General features: G+C 49.8%; 1 protein-coding gene across 4 annotated transcripts in view; it reads left to right on the forward strand.

Moving 5' to 3' along the window:
• Nucleotides 1-17357, forward strand: part of GATB (glutamyl-tRNA amidotransferase subunit B) — a 97386-nt gene that overhangs the window by 61155 nt on the left and 18874 nt on the right. For all 4 annotated transcript variants that reach the window (XM_027956240.2, XM_027956242.2, XM_027956241.2 and 1 more), the window contains one exon: nucleotides 14994-15127. In XM_027956240.2, coding sequence (XP_027812041.1) covers nucleotides 14994-15127 — 134 coding nt within the window. The remainder of the gene's footprint in view (nucleotides 1-14993; nucleotides 15128-17357) is intronic.

Genomic DNA, 17357 nt, shown 5'->3' on the forward strand with positions numbered 1-17357 from the left:
ATAAAACCATTCAACTTCAGTTTCTTCAGTGTTACTGGTTGGGGCATAGACTTAGATAACTGTGATATTGAATGGTTTGCCTTGGAGACGAACAGAGATCATTCTGTCGTTTTTTAGATTGCATCCAAGTACTGCATTTTGGACTCTTTTGTTGACCATGATGGCTACTCCATTTCTTCTAAGGGATTCCTGCCCGCAGTGGTAGATATAATGGTCATCTGAGTTAAAGTCACCCATTCCAGTCCATTTTAGTTCACTGATTCCTAGAATGTTGACGTTCAGTCTTGCCATCTCCTGTTTGACCACTTCCAATTTGCCTTGATTCATGGACCTGACATTCCAGGTTCCTATGCAATATTGCTCTTTACATCATTGGATCTTGCTTCTATCACCAGTCACATCCACAGCTGAGTATTGTTTTTGCTTTGGCTCCATCCCTTCATTCTTTCTGTATTTATTTCTCCACTGATCTCCAGTAGCGTATTGGGCACCTAATGACCTGGGAGTTCCTCTTTCAGTATCCTATCATTTTGCCTTTTCATACTGTTCATGGGGTTCTCAAGGCAAGAATACTGAAGTGGCTTGCCATTCCCTTCTCCAGTGGACCACATTCTGTCAGACCTCTCCACCATGACCCACCCATGTTGGGTTGCCCCACAGGCATGGCTTGGTTTCATTGAGTTAGACAAGGCTGTGGTCCTAGTGTGATTAGATTGACTAGTTTTCTGTGAATATGGTTTCAGTGTATCTGCCCTCTGATGCCCTCTTGCAACACCTACCATCTTACTTGGGTTTCTCTTACCTTGGGCGTGGGGTATCTCTTCACCACTGCTCCAGCAAAGCACAGTGACTACTCCTTAACTTGGATGAGGGGTATCTCCTTTCCGCCGCCGTTCCTGGCCTTCAGAAGACTCTACATATGGACATCACCAGATGGTCAACACTGAAATCAGATTGATTATATTCTTTGCAGCCAAAGATGGAGAAGCTCTATACAGTCAACAAAAACAAGACCAGGAGCTGACTGTGGCTCAGATCATGAACTCCTTATTACCAAATTCAGACTCAAATTGAAGAAAGTAGGGAAAACCATTAGACCATTCAGGTATGACCTAAATCAAATCCCTTGTGATAATACAGTGGAAGTGAGAAACAGATTTAAGGGACGAGATCTGATAGATAGAGTGCCTGATGAACTATGGAATGAGGTTGGTGACATTGTACAGGAGACAGGGATCAAGACCATCCCCATGGAAAAGAAATGCAAAAAACAAAAATGGCTGTCTGGGGAGGCCTTCAAAATAGCTGTGAAAAGAAGAGAGGTGAAAAACAAAGGAGAAAAGGAAAGATATAAGCATCTGAATGCAGAGTTCCAAAGAATAGCAAGAAGAGATAAGAAAGCCTTCTTCAGTGATCAATGCAAAGAAATAGAGGAAAACAACAGAATGGGAAAGACTAGGGATCTCTTCAAGAAAATTAGAGATACAAGGGAACATTTCATGCAAAGATGGGCTCGATAAAGGACAGAAATGGTATGGACCTAACAGAAGCAGAAGATATTAAGAAGAGGTGGCAAGAATACACAGAAGAACTGTGCAAAAAAGACCTTCATGACCCAGATAATCACGATGGTGTGATCACTCATCTAGAGCCAGAAATCCTGGAATGTGAAGTCAAGTGGGCCTTAGAAAGCATCACTATGAACAAAGCTAGTGGAGGTGATGGAATTCCAGTTGAGCTGTTTCAAATCCTGAAAGATGATGCTGTGAAAGTGCTGCACTTAATATGCCAGCAAATTTGGAAAACTCAGCAGTGGCCACAGGACTGGAAAAGGTCAGTTTTCATTCCAATCCCAAAGAAAGGCAATGCCAAAGAATGCTCAAACTACCGCACAATTGCACTCATTTCACATGCTAGTAAAGTAATGCTCAAAATTCTCCAAGCCAGGCTTCAGCAATACATGAACCATGAACTTCCAGATATTCAAGCTGGATTTAGAAAAGGCAGAGGAACCAGAGATCAAATTGCCAACATCTGCTGGATCATGGAAAAAGCAAGAGAGTTCCAGTAAAACATCTATTTCTTCTGTATTGACTATGCCAAAGCCTTTGACTGTGCGGATCACAATAAACTGTGGAAAATTCTGAAAGAAATGGGAATACCAGACCACCCGACCTGCCTCTTGAGAAGTCTGTATGCAGGTCAGGAAGCAACAGTTAGAACTGGACATGGAACAACAGACTGGTTCCAAATAGGAAAAGGAGTACGTCAAGGCTGCATATTGTCACCCTGCTTATTTAACTTCTATGCAGAGTACATCATGAGAAATGCTGGACTGGAAGAAACACAAGCTGGAATCAAGACTTCCAGGAGAAATGTCAATAACCTCAGATATGCAGATGACACCACCCTTATGGCAGAAAGTGAAGAGGAGCTAAAAAGTCTCTTGATGAAAATGAAAGAGGAGAGCGAAAAAGTTGGCTTAAAGCTCAACATTCAAAAAACGAAGATCATGGCATCCGGTCCCATCACTTCATGGGAAATAGATGATGAAACAGTGGAAACAGTGTCAGACTTTATTTTTTTGGGCTCCAAAATCACTGCAGATGGTAAGTAACTGCAGCCATGAACTTAAAAGACGCTTACTCCTTGGAAGAAAAGTTATGACCAACCTAGATAGTATGTTCAAAAGCAGAGACATTACTTTGCCGACTAAGGTCCATCTAGTCAAGGCTCTGGTTTTTCCTATGGTCACGTATGGATGTGAGAGTTGGACTGTGAAGAAGACTGAGCACCGAAGAATTGATGCTTTTGAACTGTGGTGTTGGAGAAGACTCTTGAGAGTCCCTTGGACTGCAAGGAGATCAGCCCTGGGATTTCTTTGGAAGGAATGATGCTGAAGCTGAAACTCCAGTACTTTGGCCACCTCATGCAAAGAGTTGACTCGTTGGAAAAGACTCTGATGCTGGGAGGGATTGGGGGCAGGAGGAGAAGGGGACGACAGAGGATGAGATGGCTGGATGGCATCACGGACTCGATGGACGTGAGTCTGAGTGAACTCTGAGAGATGGTGATGGACAGGGAGGCCTGGCATGCTGCGCGATTCATGGGGTTGCAAAGAGTCGGACACGACTGACCGACTGAACTGAACTGAACCAGATGTATAAGCCCTGATTATAGAAACGTATTTTTGTCTATTCACTTCAGCCCTTTTATTAGCATCTTCTATGTAGCAGGTCCTGAGATGGGGACAGAGACACGTTTTTGATTTGTTTTCTTTGCTTTTCAAGAACATGTATATATGACACCTCAGCTAACCAGCCTCCAGGGAAGATTGCAGTAGATGGTAAATGTGTGATGCATGATGTGGGCCAGGAGCCCCGCGGAGGTAGTGATGACCTTGATGGGACAAGTGGGGAAAACTCTCAAGGAGGTGCTGGCTTTTAAGCCAGTTTCATAAGAGCTTTGTTTTTTTTTTTTTTTGTTTTTTTTTGTTTGTTTTTGATGTATTAAGACTGCTTGCAGATAATGTATTAGGTGATTCATTTTGCAGTATTTTTTTTTAATGGCTAGTACTTGAAATTTTCAAGACAAATGAGAAGAGAACTAGTAATATGGAAGGAGGATGATTCAGACGATTTCTTTTCCTCAAATTAGGCACCCTGAGCTGTTGATGACTTAGTAATCATTGGAAGCTGAGTTACTCATAACATGCCCGAAAGTGGTATGTTCATGTTTTTTTCCTGACTTCCTCAGAAACACAACAGATTGCTGAGAAGGGCAGATGCACCAATCTAATGAACCATCTTTCAATTTAAAGAGTGCCTGGGAGTATTCATTAAATCAGTAGCGTGGTGGAGGTGTGCTCTGCAGAGCTCTGACTCCATGCTCCTGCCTTTGGGTCACTGATTAAATTAAGCATGAAGCATACAGTCCTTACTGGTGATGCAATCCTTACCCATTAACGGTTAAAAAAAAAAAAACAACTTCAGAGCTTAACTGTTAATTTTTTTTAATTGAAGTGTAGTTGATATACAGTGTTATTTGTTACATATGTACAATATAGTGATTCACGGTTTTTCAAGGGTGTGTTCCGTTTATTGTAATAGTGGCTGTCTTCCCTATGTTATACAGCTCTGCCCTTGTCGCTGTACTGTGTGGTGAGCACTGAATTGTGTGGTAATAATTTCTCCTTGGCATTTACAAAACTCTAATATAGTCTGTCTTAGCATCCACCACAAAGTCTGGCGCACAGTAGGCATCAGTGAACAGATGGACAGATGAGTGGATGAATGGGATTCTCACAGTACCCGTGAAGCCCTGGGGAAAGCAGCGTTCCTGATAAAGTGTCCCTGTTTCCCAAAGTCAGGTACATAAAGCACCCTTTTGACAGCCCAACAAATCAGGGTGGTACCTGTGTTGCTGAGCTTGGCGGGGAGAAGCCTGGGGTTTCCGCCTCAATCAGGCCGCATGCGGTGACTGTGCCCCTGGCTCCTAAAGAACTTGTTTCTTCAGGACTTTGGAATCAAGCGCGCATTCTCATGTTGCCTCTTAAGCCCGCCTGATAACCCCTCTCACCGTACCCGGCGTGAGTGTTTCTTCCTCATGAAGCGTATCGTGTCCCATCTGGAGCTTCAGCCTAGTGAGCTCCCCTTTTTCTCCTCTCTGTGTCAGACTCCCAGATTTCTGACCTCACTTGTCAGGAGTAAGGAATGGACGTATGGAGGGTGAGGTCGAGGCATTAGGATTCTAGAGAAATGAGAGGTCCCAGTAGCAGAGCGAGTCCTTCTCTGAGTCAGTGTGTCCAGGAGTAATTGTGAGAGCGGTCATATGTGCAGGTGCCTTTTTTTTAGCAGATAATAAAAGGTGATTTCTGTGGGGATGTCTCTTCCTAGACCCTGCTTTGCTGAACAGGGAATCCAGATGAGTTGTTGTCACTGGCCTGATAGGCAGCTCGGGGTCAGTCGCGGCCGTTAGCTAACAGCAGATTCCGCGGTTCCAGGTCCAAAAGTGGACCACTTTCTAATGGAGTCCGTCCTCCCAGCACCCTCTGCGGTGCTGCCGTCCGTCTCCCCATTTTTCTGGTGAGGAAGTGCCACCGCTGAGGTTGAGTGTGAGCCACCAAGTGACTCCGCCAGGCCTGAGGGGAGCTGACTCCAGGGCCCAGGCGCCCGCTTCTGAGCTCCTGCCTGTTTGGACAGAAGTGGGCCCCAGGGCCCGGTGGGAGTCCTGTTTCAAGTTCATTGCTGTTTTGAGTCACCGAATAGAGAAAACAGTTGTTCACTTGTGTGGGTATTAATACTTTATCTAGCCCCGCTGAGGCTTCATGAAAGAAAGTCATAGAATGTCAGTCCATTTAAACCTTTTTCCCACCCCTCTTGGTTTTTAAGATGCCAGCCTGCCCTATAAATAAACATAAGTGCTGCCTGCTAAATTTAGTGAAAATCAGTCAACTCCAGTGGAAAGCAGAAATTTTGTTCATTTTCCAAGTAGAAAAGCAATGTAAGCTCTCCCACAGTTCTGTTTATTTTGTTTCTTAGACTTTGTGCCTTGGGTACTTGTCCCAACCTGACGGACTATTTGAGAAGGGCCTCCACATAGTGTATGGTGTTTGTGGGACAGTTTTGCCTAATGTAGTTGGTGAGAACGCATCTGAGCTCTCTGGTTGGCTGGCTGTGTATGAATTCGTGGACAGATTTCCATGATATCTGTTGTGAAAGATTTCAGTGGCAGAATGGGCATAGCAGCCCCAATTCAGTGTCTCCTGAGAGCCTGCTGTACTCACCACAGTGCCCTGTGTTTCTTCGCTCAGTCGTGTCCCGACTCTGCGACCCCATAGACCGTAGCCTGCCAGACTCCTCTGTCCGTGGGATTTTCCCAGCAAGAATACTGGAGCGGGTTGCCATTTCCTCCTCCAGCACCCTATGCTGTTTTCAGATGTAAGAGCTTCATCTTTTCTGTGTTATGTTTAACTCTCTTGAGTAGCCCTACAGGAAAGATTAACACACTGAGACAGACGCTTTTTTTTTTTTTAAATATAGTTGATTACAATGTTCTCACTTCTGCTGTACAGCAAAGTGACTGTCACTTTGACAAAGTTATACACATGTATACCTTCTCTTTCCCATTAAGATTTATCCCAGGGCAGTGACTATAATACCTGAGCTGTTCCTTCAGCAGGACCTTGTCGTCCATCCGTTCTGTGTATAACAGTTGTCGTCTGCTAACCTCAGACGCCCAGTCCATCCCTCCCCAACTCCCTCCTCCCCTTCGGCAACCACGTGTCAAGACAGACACTCTTGACTCCAGATCTCACCTCTGATGGTTGTGGGGCAGGGGGGCACTGAGAAGCTTCCTGAAGCTGTTCCTTCCCCAAAGGAAAGGGGAGGGGAGCGGGACACTCGGCCCCAAAGATGGCAGGCACAGTAGTGCCTTCACGGAGGCTAGGATACCTGCCTGCAGCCACACAGACAGCCAGGAACATGCTGCTCCCAGGGAAAGGGCAGCAGATAGCTGCTGCCACATCCAGCGCAGGGCAGAGTTTTGGGGACAGCCTACCCGAGGCTCGGCGAGACTGTAGGGAGATACAGCTGTGACCCTCCACGTCAGTGACTTCTGCCGCCTTGAGTCTGTCTGTCTGTGTGCAGTCTCAAGACACATGGTTTTCTTTGAACAACTTCCTTGCCCAGCCAGTTAGTCCCCATTTAAAGCCATAGTCTTTTGTTTCTGACATCATGGGAAAGGGTACGGTGTCTCCAAGGAAAAGAGAGACAGGAGATATCATGACGATGGCTGGTTGTCAGATGGACTGTTTTCTGAGAGTTTTGCTCGGGGTCTCTTGTTAGCTTGAAATGGCCTGGTTTTCTGTCTGGACGAATTGCCTATAAAATAATTTCCCATGACAAATATCTGTATATCCCATAAGTAATACTGCTTTAAAGCTAATAACTAAAAAAGCATCTGCAACCTTATTGACTAGTTTTAGACTGCCCAGACTTAGAAGACTCGCCATCGGACCACAGCTGAAGGAAAATCCATTTGGTCAACATTGTCGCTCGCCGTTTTTGAGCTCCATGCAATTTTCAGAATTGATTTTATTCTTCAGTTTATGAAATCACATCCAGTGCTTGCCAACTTAAGGGTGCTTTCACAGTCTGTGCACAGAAAAAATAGCCGCTATTTTGTTCCGCTCAAGTCGAATCAAAAGACACGTCTTCTAACTTCACTCTTGCAAAACCCACAGTTAGCTCATTCATTTCAAGTGCAGGCGCCACGGGGCTTTCAGAGGTGGAATCCACCAGGCGCAGAGCCGTCTGAGCGCCAGGCTTGGGGACTGTCAGGGGCTCTGTCCCCAAGCCTATCCTGAAGCCTCATATCCCGTCTGTGGGCTGGTTTCCATTCTGGGACAGTTAACAGAAGACCGCTGTTGAGTTACACAGGTTTCCTCCGTGTCACGAGCATTTTGGCAGCACTGGCTTTAGGCTCACTGAAGGTTGATTATCATCAGAATTGATTTCTTGACAACATCCTTTCTGCGCCTCATTCTCCCAGTATTTGATTATGCTTGTCTGCTGTCAGCTTTTATTACCTGAATTATTTGATTTTGATTGTCCAAGGGAAAGTCCGGCTCCCCAGGTGGTTTCCCTCCACATCCCTCCCAGAGTGAGTGCATCACAGACAATGGAACCTCACAGCCAGCTGTCCCTGGGCAAGGGGAGTCCAGCTCGGATGTGTGCACTTTCTGGCTTCGCTACGAACAGAACACAGGTGAGATTGTTGGGACCAGGGTTTATTCAGATGTTAAGGGTCCCCAAGCCCTCTGGGAATGTGATCCAGAGGTGGAAATTGGACACAATAGGACTATAAACTCTCCCCGCCCCCGAAAGCATGTACTCTCCGAGTCATACCAGAGGGCACACCGTCGGTGTTTGGGGTCACTTTCAGAGCTGCAGACGCCCACGTTCTTAAAGGTGGAGTGGTGGTTCAGGATTCCGGCTCCCTCCTGACTCTCAGTGGAGAGCGGTGCTCCTGTGCCAGCGTCACACCACCCACTAGCCACCTTTGGATTTCCACCAATGACGACTCCTCTGAATCAGTCTGGTTTTCTTTCCCTCACCCCTTGAAGGATTTCCACAGCCACTGCTTGTTTCCATGAGAAGCAGTGGGAGGCCCCGTTCACCTCTGGACTCGGGCCCTTCCCACTGCACGTTCCTGTCCTCCCTGGGGCTGTGCCTTGCGCTTTTGCCCGGGAACCACTGCTCTCTTGGGGCATGCTTGCCTGATGTCTGTCTTATCCCAGAACTAGCATTGATGTGCTTTTCAGGGCCATTTTCCATTAAGTTGCTGGGTCTGTGTTTTGTTTTTCTCTCTTTGGAAGAGCGCGTGGGCTCGCAGGAATGGTGGGGCAGCACAGAGTTTATGTGCAGATTCGGGACCATCTTCTCCGTAGGAGCACCCCTCTGCACGGTGACGCACGAGAGCCCCGCCCGGCGGGCACTGCTGCCGCTTAGTCGCAGCTGTGGGTCCCCAGGCTGCCAGCCGCGCCCACCACAGCTTCATGACCCGCCCCGTTCAGTGCACTCACTCAGTCATGCCCCACTCTTTGCGACCCTCCCTGTCCATCACCAACTCCCAGAGCTTGCTCAAACTCATGTCCGTTGAGTCAGTGATGCCATCCAGCCGTCTCACCCTCTGTGGTCCCCTTTCTCCTCCTGCCTTCAGTCTTTGCCAGCATCAGGGTCTTTTCCAATGAGTCAGTTCTTCACATCAGGCAGCCAAAGTATTCGAGCTTCAGCTTCAGCATCAGTCCTTCCAATGAACTCCTTTAGGATGGACTGGTTGGATCTCCTTGCAGTCCAAGGGACTCTCGAGAGTCTTCTCTAACACCACAGTTCAGAAGCATCAATTCTTCGGCGCTCAGCCTTCTTCACAGTCCAACTGTCACATCCACACATGACCACTGGAAAAACCACATCCTTGACTAGACGGACCTTTGTTGACAAAGGAATGTCTCTGCTTTTTAATATGCTGTCTAGGTTGGTCATAGCTTTACTTCCAAGCGTCTTTTAATTTCCTGGCTACAGTCACCATCTGCAGTGATTTTGGAGCCCAAGAAAATAAAGTCTCTCACTGTTTGCACTGTTTCCCCATCTATTTGCCATGAAGTGAGGGGACCAGATGCCATGATCTTTACTTTTTGAATGTTGAGTTTTAAGCCAGCTTTTTCACTCTCCTCTTTCACTTTCATCAACAGGATCTTTAGTTCTTCACTTTCTGCCATAAGGGTGGTGTCATCTGCGTATCCAAAGTTATTGGTATTACTCCCGGCAATCTTGATTCTAGCTTGTGCTTCATCCAGCCTGGCATTTCTCATTATGTATCCTGCATATAACTTATAAGCAGGGTGACAATATACAACTTTAACGTACTCCTTTCCCAGTTTGGAACCTGTTATTCCATGTCTGGTTCTAACTAACTGTTGCTTCTTGATCTGCATATAGATTTCTCAGGAGGCAGGTCAGGTGGTCTGGTATTCCCTTCTCTTGAAGAATTTTCCATAGTTTGTTTTGATCTATACACTCAAAGGCTTTGGTATATTCAATAAAGCAGAAGTAGATGTTTTTCTGGAATTGCTTTTTTTGATGATCCAGTGGATGTTGGCAATTTGATCTCTGGTTCCTCTGCCTTTTCTAAAACCAGCTTGAACATCTGGAAGTTCACAGTGCACGTATTGCTGAAGCCTCGCTTGGAGAATCTTGAGCATTATTTACTAGCGTGTGAGATGAGTGCAATTGTGTGGTGGTTTGAACTTTCTTTGGCATTGCCCTTCTTTGGGATGGTAATGAAAACTGACCATTTTCAGTTCTGTGGCCACTGCTGAGTTTTCCAAATTTGCTGGCATATTGAGTGCAGCACTTTAACAGCATCATAGTTGGGTCTCAGGTCAAACAACAGGGAGGGAACACAGCCCCGCCCATCCACAGAAAATTGGATTAAAGATTTACTGAGCATGGCCCCACCCATCAGAACAAGACCCAGTTTCCCCCACAGTCAGTCTCTCCCATCAGGAAGCTTCCATAAGTCTCTTATTCCTGTCCTTCAGAGGGCCAACAGAGTGAAAACCACAATCACAGAAAACTAATCAAATTGATCACATGAACCACAGCCTTGTCTAGCTCAATGAGACTATGAGCCGCTCCATGTGGGACCACCCAAGACAGACGGATCATGGTGGAGAGGCCTGGCAGAATGTGGTCCACTGGAGAGGGGAACGGCAAACCACTTCCGTATTCCTGCCTTGAGAACCCCATGAACAGTATGAAAAGGCAAAAATATATGACGCCGAAAGATGGACTCCCCAGGTCCGTAGGTGCCCAGTATGCTGCTGGAGATCAGTGGAGAAATAACCTCAGAAAGAATGAAGAGATGGAGCCAAAGCACAAACACCCAGTTGTGGGTGGGACTGGTGATGGAAGTCCGATGCTGTAAAGAGCAATACTGCATAGGAACCTGGAATGGTAGGTCCACGAATCAAGGTAAATTGGAAGTGGTCAAACAGGAGATGGCAAGAGTGAACACTGACATTTTAGGAATCAGAGAACTAAAATGGACGGGAGTGGGTGAATTTAACTCAGATGACCGTTGTGTCTACTACTGTGGGCAAGAATCCCTTAGAAGAAGTGGAGTAGCCGTCATCACGAAGGAGTCTGAAATGCCCCGCCTGCCCAGTTAGGTATAAACGTGTGCCTTGGTCACCCACATCGAAGTAGTTAGAATGCAGGGAAACAGGAGGAGCTTGACACCAACACTCTGAGTGGCCACGGGGTTTGTTTTGTAGCCTCAAGGATGCTGCTGAAGCAGGCAGCGTCCACGAGCGCATGCCCCCTAACTTCTCTGGGGAGGGTGTGGAGGCACACCAGTCATCCTCCCAGCCGCGGAAGCCCTGAATAGGAAGGGGGTGCCGCTGTTGTCCCCCAGTCTGGGAGCCAGTGTGTGTCAGACCCAGTAGAGAGCGCCACGGGGTTTAGACAGCCTTGGCAACAGCAGCACTCGAACCTGCCATTTTCTCCTCCTGGTTTCTAAGCAGTTTGCTAAGGGCCTTTGCGACATTTTTACTATGCTAAGAACCTTTGAACAGCTGGCGACTCTCAAAACAATGAAAATGATAGGGAAACATGTTCTTTGGATGGGCAATTTGCTGTGTGTCGTACCCAGCCCTAGTGGGTGCTCAGCTTCAGTCCCCAGGAAGACGGGGTGTGACTGTCCTCCAGTAGCAGCATCGGAACCTGTGGGACGGGTACAGAGTCCCAGCCCTGCTGGTTTCTTGTGTCCGTGTTGGGGTTGGATGCGTTAGTGTAGAGAAAGCTCCTCTAATTGTTGCAGTTGGAACTACCATGAGCATCACTGGCAGCAGAGGCAGCCCCCTCGCATGGCTGGCGATGGAGCAGGTATTCAGGCAGTGGGGCCAGCTTGGGGCTCAGTCCCTGCCACCGCAGTGGGGCCAGCTTGGGGCTCAGTCCCTGCCACCGCAGTGGGGACAGCTTGGGGTCACTACCTGCCACCACAGTGGGGCCAGCTTGGGGCTCAGTCCCTGCCACCGCAGTGGGGCCAGCTTGGGGCTCAGTCCCTGCCACCGCAGTGGGGCCAGCTTGGGGCTCACTCCCTGCCACCGCAGTGGGGCCAGCTTGGGGCTCAGTCCCTGCCACCGCAGTGGGGACAGCTTGGGGCTCAGTCCCTGCCACCACAGTGGGGCCAGCTTGGGGCTCAGTCCCTGCCACCGCAGTGGGGCCAGCTTGGGGCTCAGTCCCTGCCACCGCAGTGGGGCCAGCTTGGGGCTCAGTCCCTGCCACCGCAGTGGGGCCAGCTTGGGCTCACTCCCTGCCACGTAACCAGCTGTTCCATGGCGTGTGCTCTGTGTCCTCTTCCCCGCCTCTGCCACCAGCCAGCTGTCTCTCTCGGGTTGCATTCTCCTTCTAAGTATAGTCCAGCCTCATCCTGCCCTGTCTTCAGGCACCCAGGGTGTGTGACTTAGGACAGGAAGGCAGTTGCAAAATCAGCCTTCATCTGTTCCAACAGGATAGACTCCTGGCATCTTGTCATCTCTGAAGGTAGACTGAAAAGTTGGCTTTCAGGCACCTTGCAAGGGTGGATGGGGTTCCTTCCCAAAGCAGCAAAGGAGGCAAGGTACCCCCCTGCCTTGCCGTGTCCCAGCAATGACCAGCAGGCAGATTCCCTGGCAGTGGAGGGTTCCCGTCTGTGACGGAGAGCCTGGCTTGGCACTGGCTCTGGATAGAATGGAATGCTTTGGGAAATTTGATTAAAATGTGGAAAAGATGCTTCTCATTCACAAAGTGGTCGACAGTGCCTGGCATGACACAAAAGCCAGGACCAGTCGTCTCTGCCACCTGGGCTTTCTCTGCAGGAAGTTCCAGCTGCAGTCAGCCGGCATGCCTGATGCCCTATGCAGCTGAGTTCCAGCTCGATCCGATGTGGGGTAGGTGGTTCGTGCTGGCTTGTTGCCTCTGCGAAGGATGTTAAGGGGCCCCTAATGCACTGGCCTTTCTGCTTTGCTCTTAATACGATTTCCATGTCAAGGAATTACTGGTCTGCTGTTTCCCTGCAAAAACCAGATGGCTTCATGGCTGCATTCACAGGGCCTTCTGAGATCCGCGCCAAGCTTATTAGCATCTGCTGATCTCACAGAAAAACAAGGCCTTACCTAGAGTGCTATGTGGCTTTTTTTTTTTTTCCTCTGAATAGAGGGCTTCTGCTGTGAAGAGCACAAGTGGGCAGCCCACGTGTGACTTTGCATGCCCCCGTCACTCTGGCAGCAGCAGCTCAGCCTCCCATAGCCCTGCCACCCACAGCTCACCCCACCGCGAACACAGCCTTCCCCGTCGCCTACAGATCGTGAGCTGAACCCACGTATCCCCAGTGAAGCCCTGCTCCAGCTCCGAGACACTGCTTCACGGCAGTGACAGGAAAAGACAGACAGAAATCTGACTTGCCGTGTTATCCATCCGATAAAAAACCACCCAAGGGTAGAGGAATAGATACTCATCACGTCCCAGCAACTCAGCCAGGCCTGTGAGTTCAAGTGCAGTAATTCTGGGTGGGTTTAGAAAAAACCTTTCCTTGGCAAAGCAGAGTCCTCCTCCTGACAGCTCTTTTCACCAGCGGGCCAGCCTGTCGGAGTTAGAACAAAGGGAATCCTGCTTGTCTGATAGGGGCCAGATAACGGTTTCCTCCCTCCCCAGTGGTCTGTGTGCCGTTGTGGAAGTTTGAATACTTTTCCGTAAGTTAAGCAGAACTTTTCTCTTCATGCTGTCTGGATTTGCCTTCATCTGTAGTCAACCTTTGGCTGCCAGGGTGGCCTTTGCCCTGGTTTAGCATGAGCAGAATAACAGCATCAGCTTGAAAAGAGATTCAGGAGGTGATTATGGGATTATTCAGTAGGCTTGTCACCAGAGAATGCATCTGTTATGAAGGGCACGTAGTGGGGTGTGTGTTTTTTTTTTTTTTATGGAATTTCTATTTTAGCCACTGCAGGCCTGTGTGTATATCATAGCAGCTACAAAACATTGAGAGCACTTTGGTTAGTGCGTCTTGCTTCTTCCCAGTATTGTATTTTTCTAGGATGTTCTTTTGATTAATGAAGGCTCTCTGAAAGGGGCGAGGGTGAGAGCCTTACCTGCCATATAAAGTTGAAAAAGGATATTTCAAAAGGGTGGTTTGATTTGAATTTCAGCAGGTAGGGGAAACTTGCAACTTAAATTGTGTTTCCTCTGCATTTGGAAACTTCATTCTCCCAGATGTATGTAGAAGGTGTTTTTATTTTCCTTATTGAAAAATAAGAGGTAGGCTTAGCCAGGTTTCCCTGTTCTGCCAGACCCGTCGGGGTGGATAGTTAGCCGCAGCGTATGCCTTGATGAGTGACTTGGGGGTTCATCTGAGGCGTCACTGTAGCAATTCCATGGCGCTTCGCCTGGTGGTCCCGTGGCTGAGACTCCGAGCTCCCAGTGCAGGGGGCCTGGGTTCGCTCACTGCTTGGGGAACTGCACTCCACATGCTGCAGCTGAGAGCCCTCGTGCCGCAGCTGAGACCTAGTGCAGCCAAGTAAATAAACTGTAGCAATCCCAATATTTAAAGGTGAGCGTGGCATGATGCAGGATGAACATTCGTGTGTGATTTTTTTTTTTTTTAATACAAGGCAGTGGAAGACATTGATTCATCCACTGATGCTGATTAGGCAGCCGCCGTGATCTAGCACTGACGTAGCTCTGGTCACAGAGAGAGAGGGCGGCGCGGCCCTTGGCTCACAGAACTGGTGTCCAGAGTGGGAGGGGCCTCTGCCAACACGCGTCCATGAGGAGCCAGGCTGCGGTCATTCTCCTGGAGCATGGTGAGCGCCGGGGTCAGCCGGGCCTGGCGCTCCCACCCCAAGTGGTTCCCATGCCCATGTCCTTTCTCATTTTGAGACCACGTGAAAACCACTTCCGTCACTTCTGGAGTGATACGCAGAGGAACGCAGTTACGATCCACTTTTGAGTTTTCAGAAGTAGAGTATTCTTTCTGTTCCTTTTTGTCTGCTGCTTGTCTTACCTTCTTATTCTAGCAGCTGCTAGGACTTCCGAGAGGAGACAGGCCTGGAAAGAGGACATACTGCTCCAGGATGAAGGCTGTGGCCGCACACAGCAGACACGGCGAGGGTCGCGGGGTTAGGGTGGTGGATTTCGCTGTCGTGGGCCGCAGAGCCCAGGCGTCTGCAGTGCGTTCGTCCTTTGGCACGGTGCTGTGTAAAGGCAGGGTGGCAGCAGTAGGGGTGGCAACCTTGCTGTCTACTTAAAGCACTTTGTCAGAATTCTCTGGTGACACCTCTGTGTTTGGGAAGTACCAGGAGACGTCTCAGGGGAGGCAGAGGGTGGCAGTTTCAGAATGCTGATCTTCCATTTTGGGGAGGTTTTATATAATTTTATTTTTTTCTTTCTTTACAGAATGAAGTTGGCCTACTGGAGTTCTTCCAAAGTGTGATCAAAGAAACTAGGGCAGAGCCCAAAAAAGTGACTAGTTGGGTCCTCAACACTTTCCTGGGCTTTTTAAAGCAACAGAACCTTGCCGTCAGTGAGAGGTGAGTGGGGTCTGGGGAGGGCATTTTCTTTTGTCATGATCTCTGTGTCCAGAAGCAGCTGAAATAGTTGAGGGCCGAGGTTCTGTCCTTCCCCACCCCGCCGCGCCCCCATCTCCTGACGAGACACAGACCTTCCCTGTGAATGTCAGGGCTGTCCGCCTTCCCCTGCACATCTGAAAGCTTGTTGGTGTGTTCGGGTCTCTGACCACCCACCCTGGCCTGTGTGCTGGGCTGGGCTGGAGGCCTGAGATGAAAACAATGAAGAGTTGGTCTCGACTGTAAGAAAGCAGTCAGCTCATTGTGATCCTGCTGCACCACAGCTGTGCCCGGCCACCCATGAATACACAAAAAGGGACCAAGCCAAGGGCATCACCCTCAGGAGGGGGAACGAGGCTCCCTCAGAGGCCAGGCCCTGGGAACCAGTGGGAGTGGCCAAGAGGAAGGGGCAGGACACCTCCTGAGAAGGGGTAGGGATAGCTGAGCTGGCCTGAGTGGGGGTGACTGGGGCCAGACCAGACGCCCAGCAGTCAGGGTGCCCGGGCGTGGGGGCCAGCGTGCGTAGACAGCCCAAGGGGGTCCCCGGTGCAGCACCTTGGGGAAGGCCGTGCACAGTCTGGGATAAGTGGATGGTGGGCTTGGAGCGTGTAGATGGAACTGGAAGCCGCTGGAGCGAAGGAGAGCTGTCAGGGAGGACACGGCTGACTGTGGCCGCGGAAGGAGCCTGAGCCGCCCTGGACTTTACCCGTGGAGCGTGGGCAGGCAAGAAGGGGAGAACCGGGAGCGTGGGTGGCAGAGAAGGAAAGGAGAGGGTCGAGAGGGAGAGAAGGAGCAGTGCGGGGCTCATCGGGGACACACAGGTGGGTGGCAGGGCCAGCAGGACCCTGGAGGGAAGCAGAACCCATCTGGGTGGGTGTCGTTGCCGCGGGAGCACCACGGCCATGGGCTGCGGGAGCGGAGCGGGCGAGACAGGTGTGTGTTGATACATGAGTCCGAACAGTTGTGCGTTCAGAGAAGCTGCCCATGCGCATTCAGCCTCTGGCTCGAGTGTGTGCGCAGCACCAGCAAGGCCACGCGGCTGGTATCAGCCGTGGCCTCGGTGAGCCACCCTCAGTGTCTAGCTGTAAATGCGGCGCCTGCCTCCCAGGAGGAGGCGTGGAGCCCACGAGCCCTCAGCGTTGGCTTCCTTCGCTTTTCATGCTGCCTGTCAAGTACCAAGCACCCTCAGGTCCCCAAGCCCCTGTGGCGTCTGTTGCCCGCTTGTCTTCCCTCCCTGTCTTTTCCAGTCTGACCTTTCTACTCCAGTTTCTACATGGAAACCCTGGGCCTGGCAGGGCAGGCTGGAGCCTCCTGGCCAATTTGAGGGAGAAGGCGTAGCTGCCCCTGAGCCTGACAGAGTGGGACGGGCTTGGTAAGGGAGGGCCTGGTGAAGTCTGTGGGCAACCGGGCATGAGAGCCAGCAGCTTTGGGGACCACGGGGAGCATAGCCAAGAGGAACGGGGGGCGGAAAACGGCAGGAAATTCAAGTTGACTGTGTGATTGGGGCTCAGCCAGTGCACGGAGCAGGTGCAAGGTCACAGGAGCTGAGCCATGAAGTGCCAGCTGTGGGGAGGGGAGCAGGGCCCCGGCCCAGCCCTCGGGGAGCTCTGTGTCCTGGGGAGGATGGCCTTGCACAGCAGCGCTGTAGTTCAAGGCAGACAGGACGCTTCCTGCCTAGAAGCACAAGCAATGTGGTGGGAGCAGAGAGGGTGAGACCACGTTCACCCAAGAGGCTCCAGGAAGGTGTGCTTTGAGCTGTTGGAGGAGATCTAACTCTTAGCCTTAAATAAGGCATTCTGTGTTGTTGGCTGACTACTAGTGCCCCTGAATTTGTCTCGGCAGAGCCCTTAGCTACTTTCTGGTTCGGCTCCTTCACGTTTAGTGGAGAAGGAAACCCAGGCTCCAAGAAGTAACGTGCACCGATGCTCAGACCGGAAGCCCGTCCCCTGACTTTGAGATCAGTTTCTTTATATGCTGATATGGGAAATGAGGGGTTTGCTAACAACCACTGCAGGAGCTGAGGTTGATAAAAACCTGTTGAGGGAACCTGGAGCCCTGGTATTTATCGAGACAATTCGGAAGCATTACTGACTTAAGAACCCCAAGGGCACCTAACTCTAAATAAAAGTGTATTTGGTTGTTCCAAAGTCAAGTAAGGATGAAGCTAAGCAAGTTCTGTCTTGCGGTGTAGGTA

The sequence above is a fragment of the Ovis aries genome, chromosome 17 (genome assembly GCF_016772045.2).
Source record: "Ovis aries strain OAR_USU_Benz2616 breed Rambouillet chromosome 17, ARS-UI_Ramb_v3.0, whole genome shotgun sequence".
In the NCBI taxonomy this organism is placed as follows: domain Eukaryota; kingdom Metazoa; phylum Chordata; class Mammalia; order Artiodactyla; family Bovidae; genus Ovis; species Ovis aries.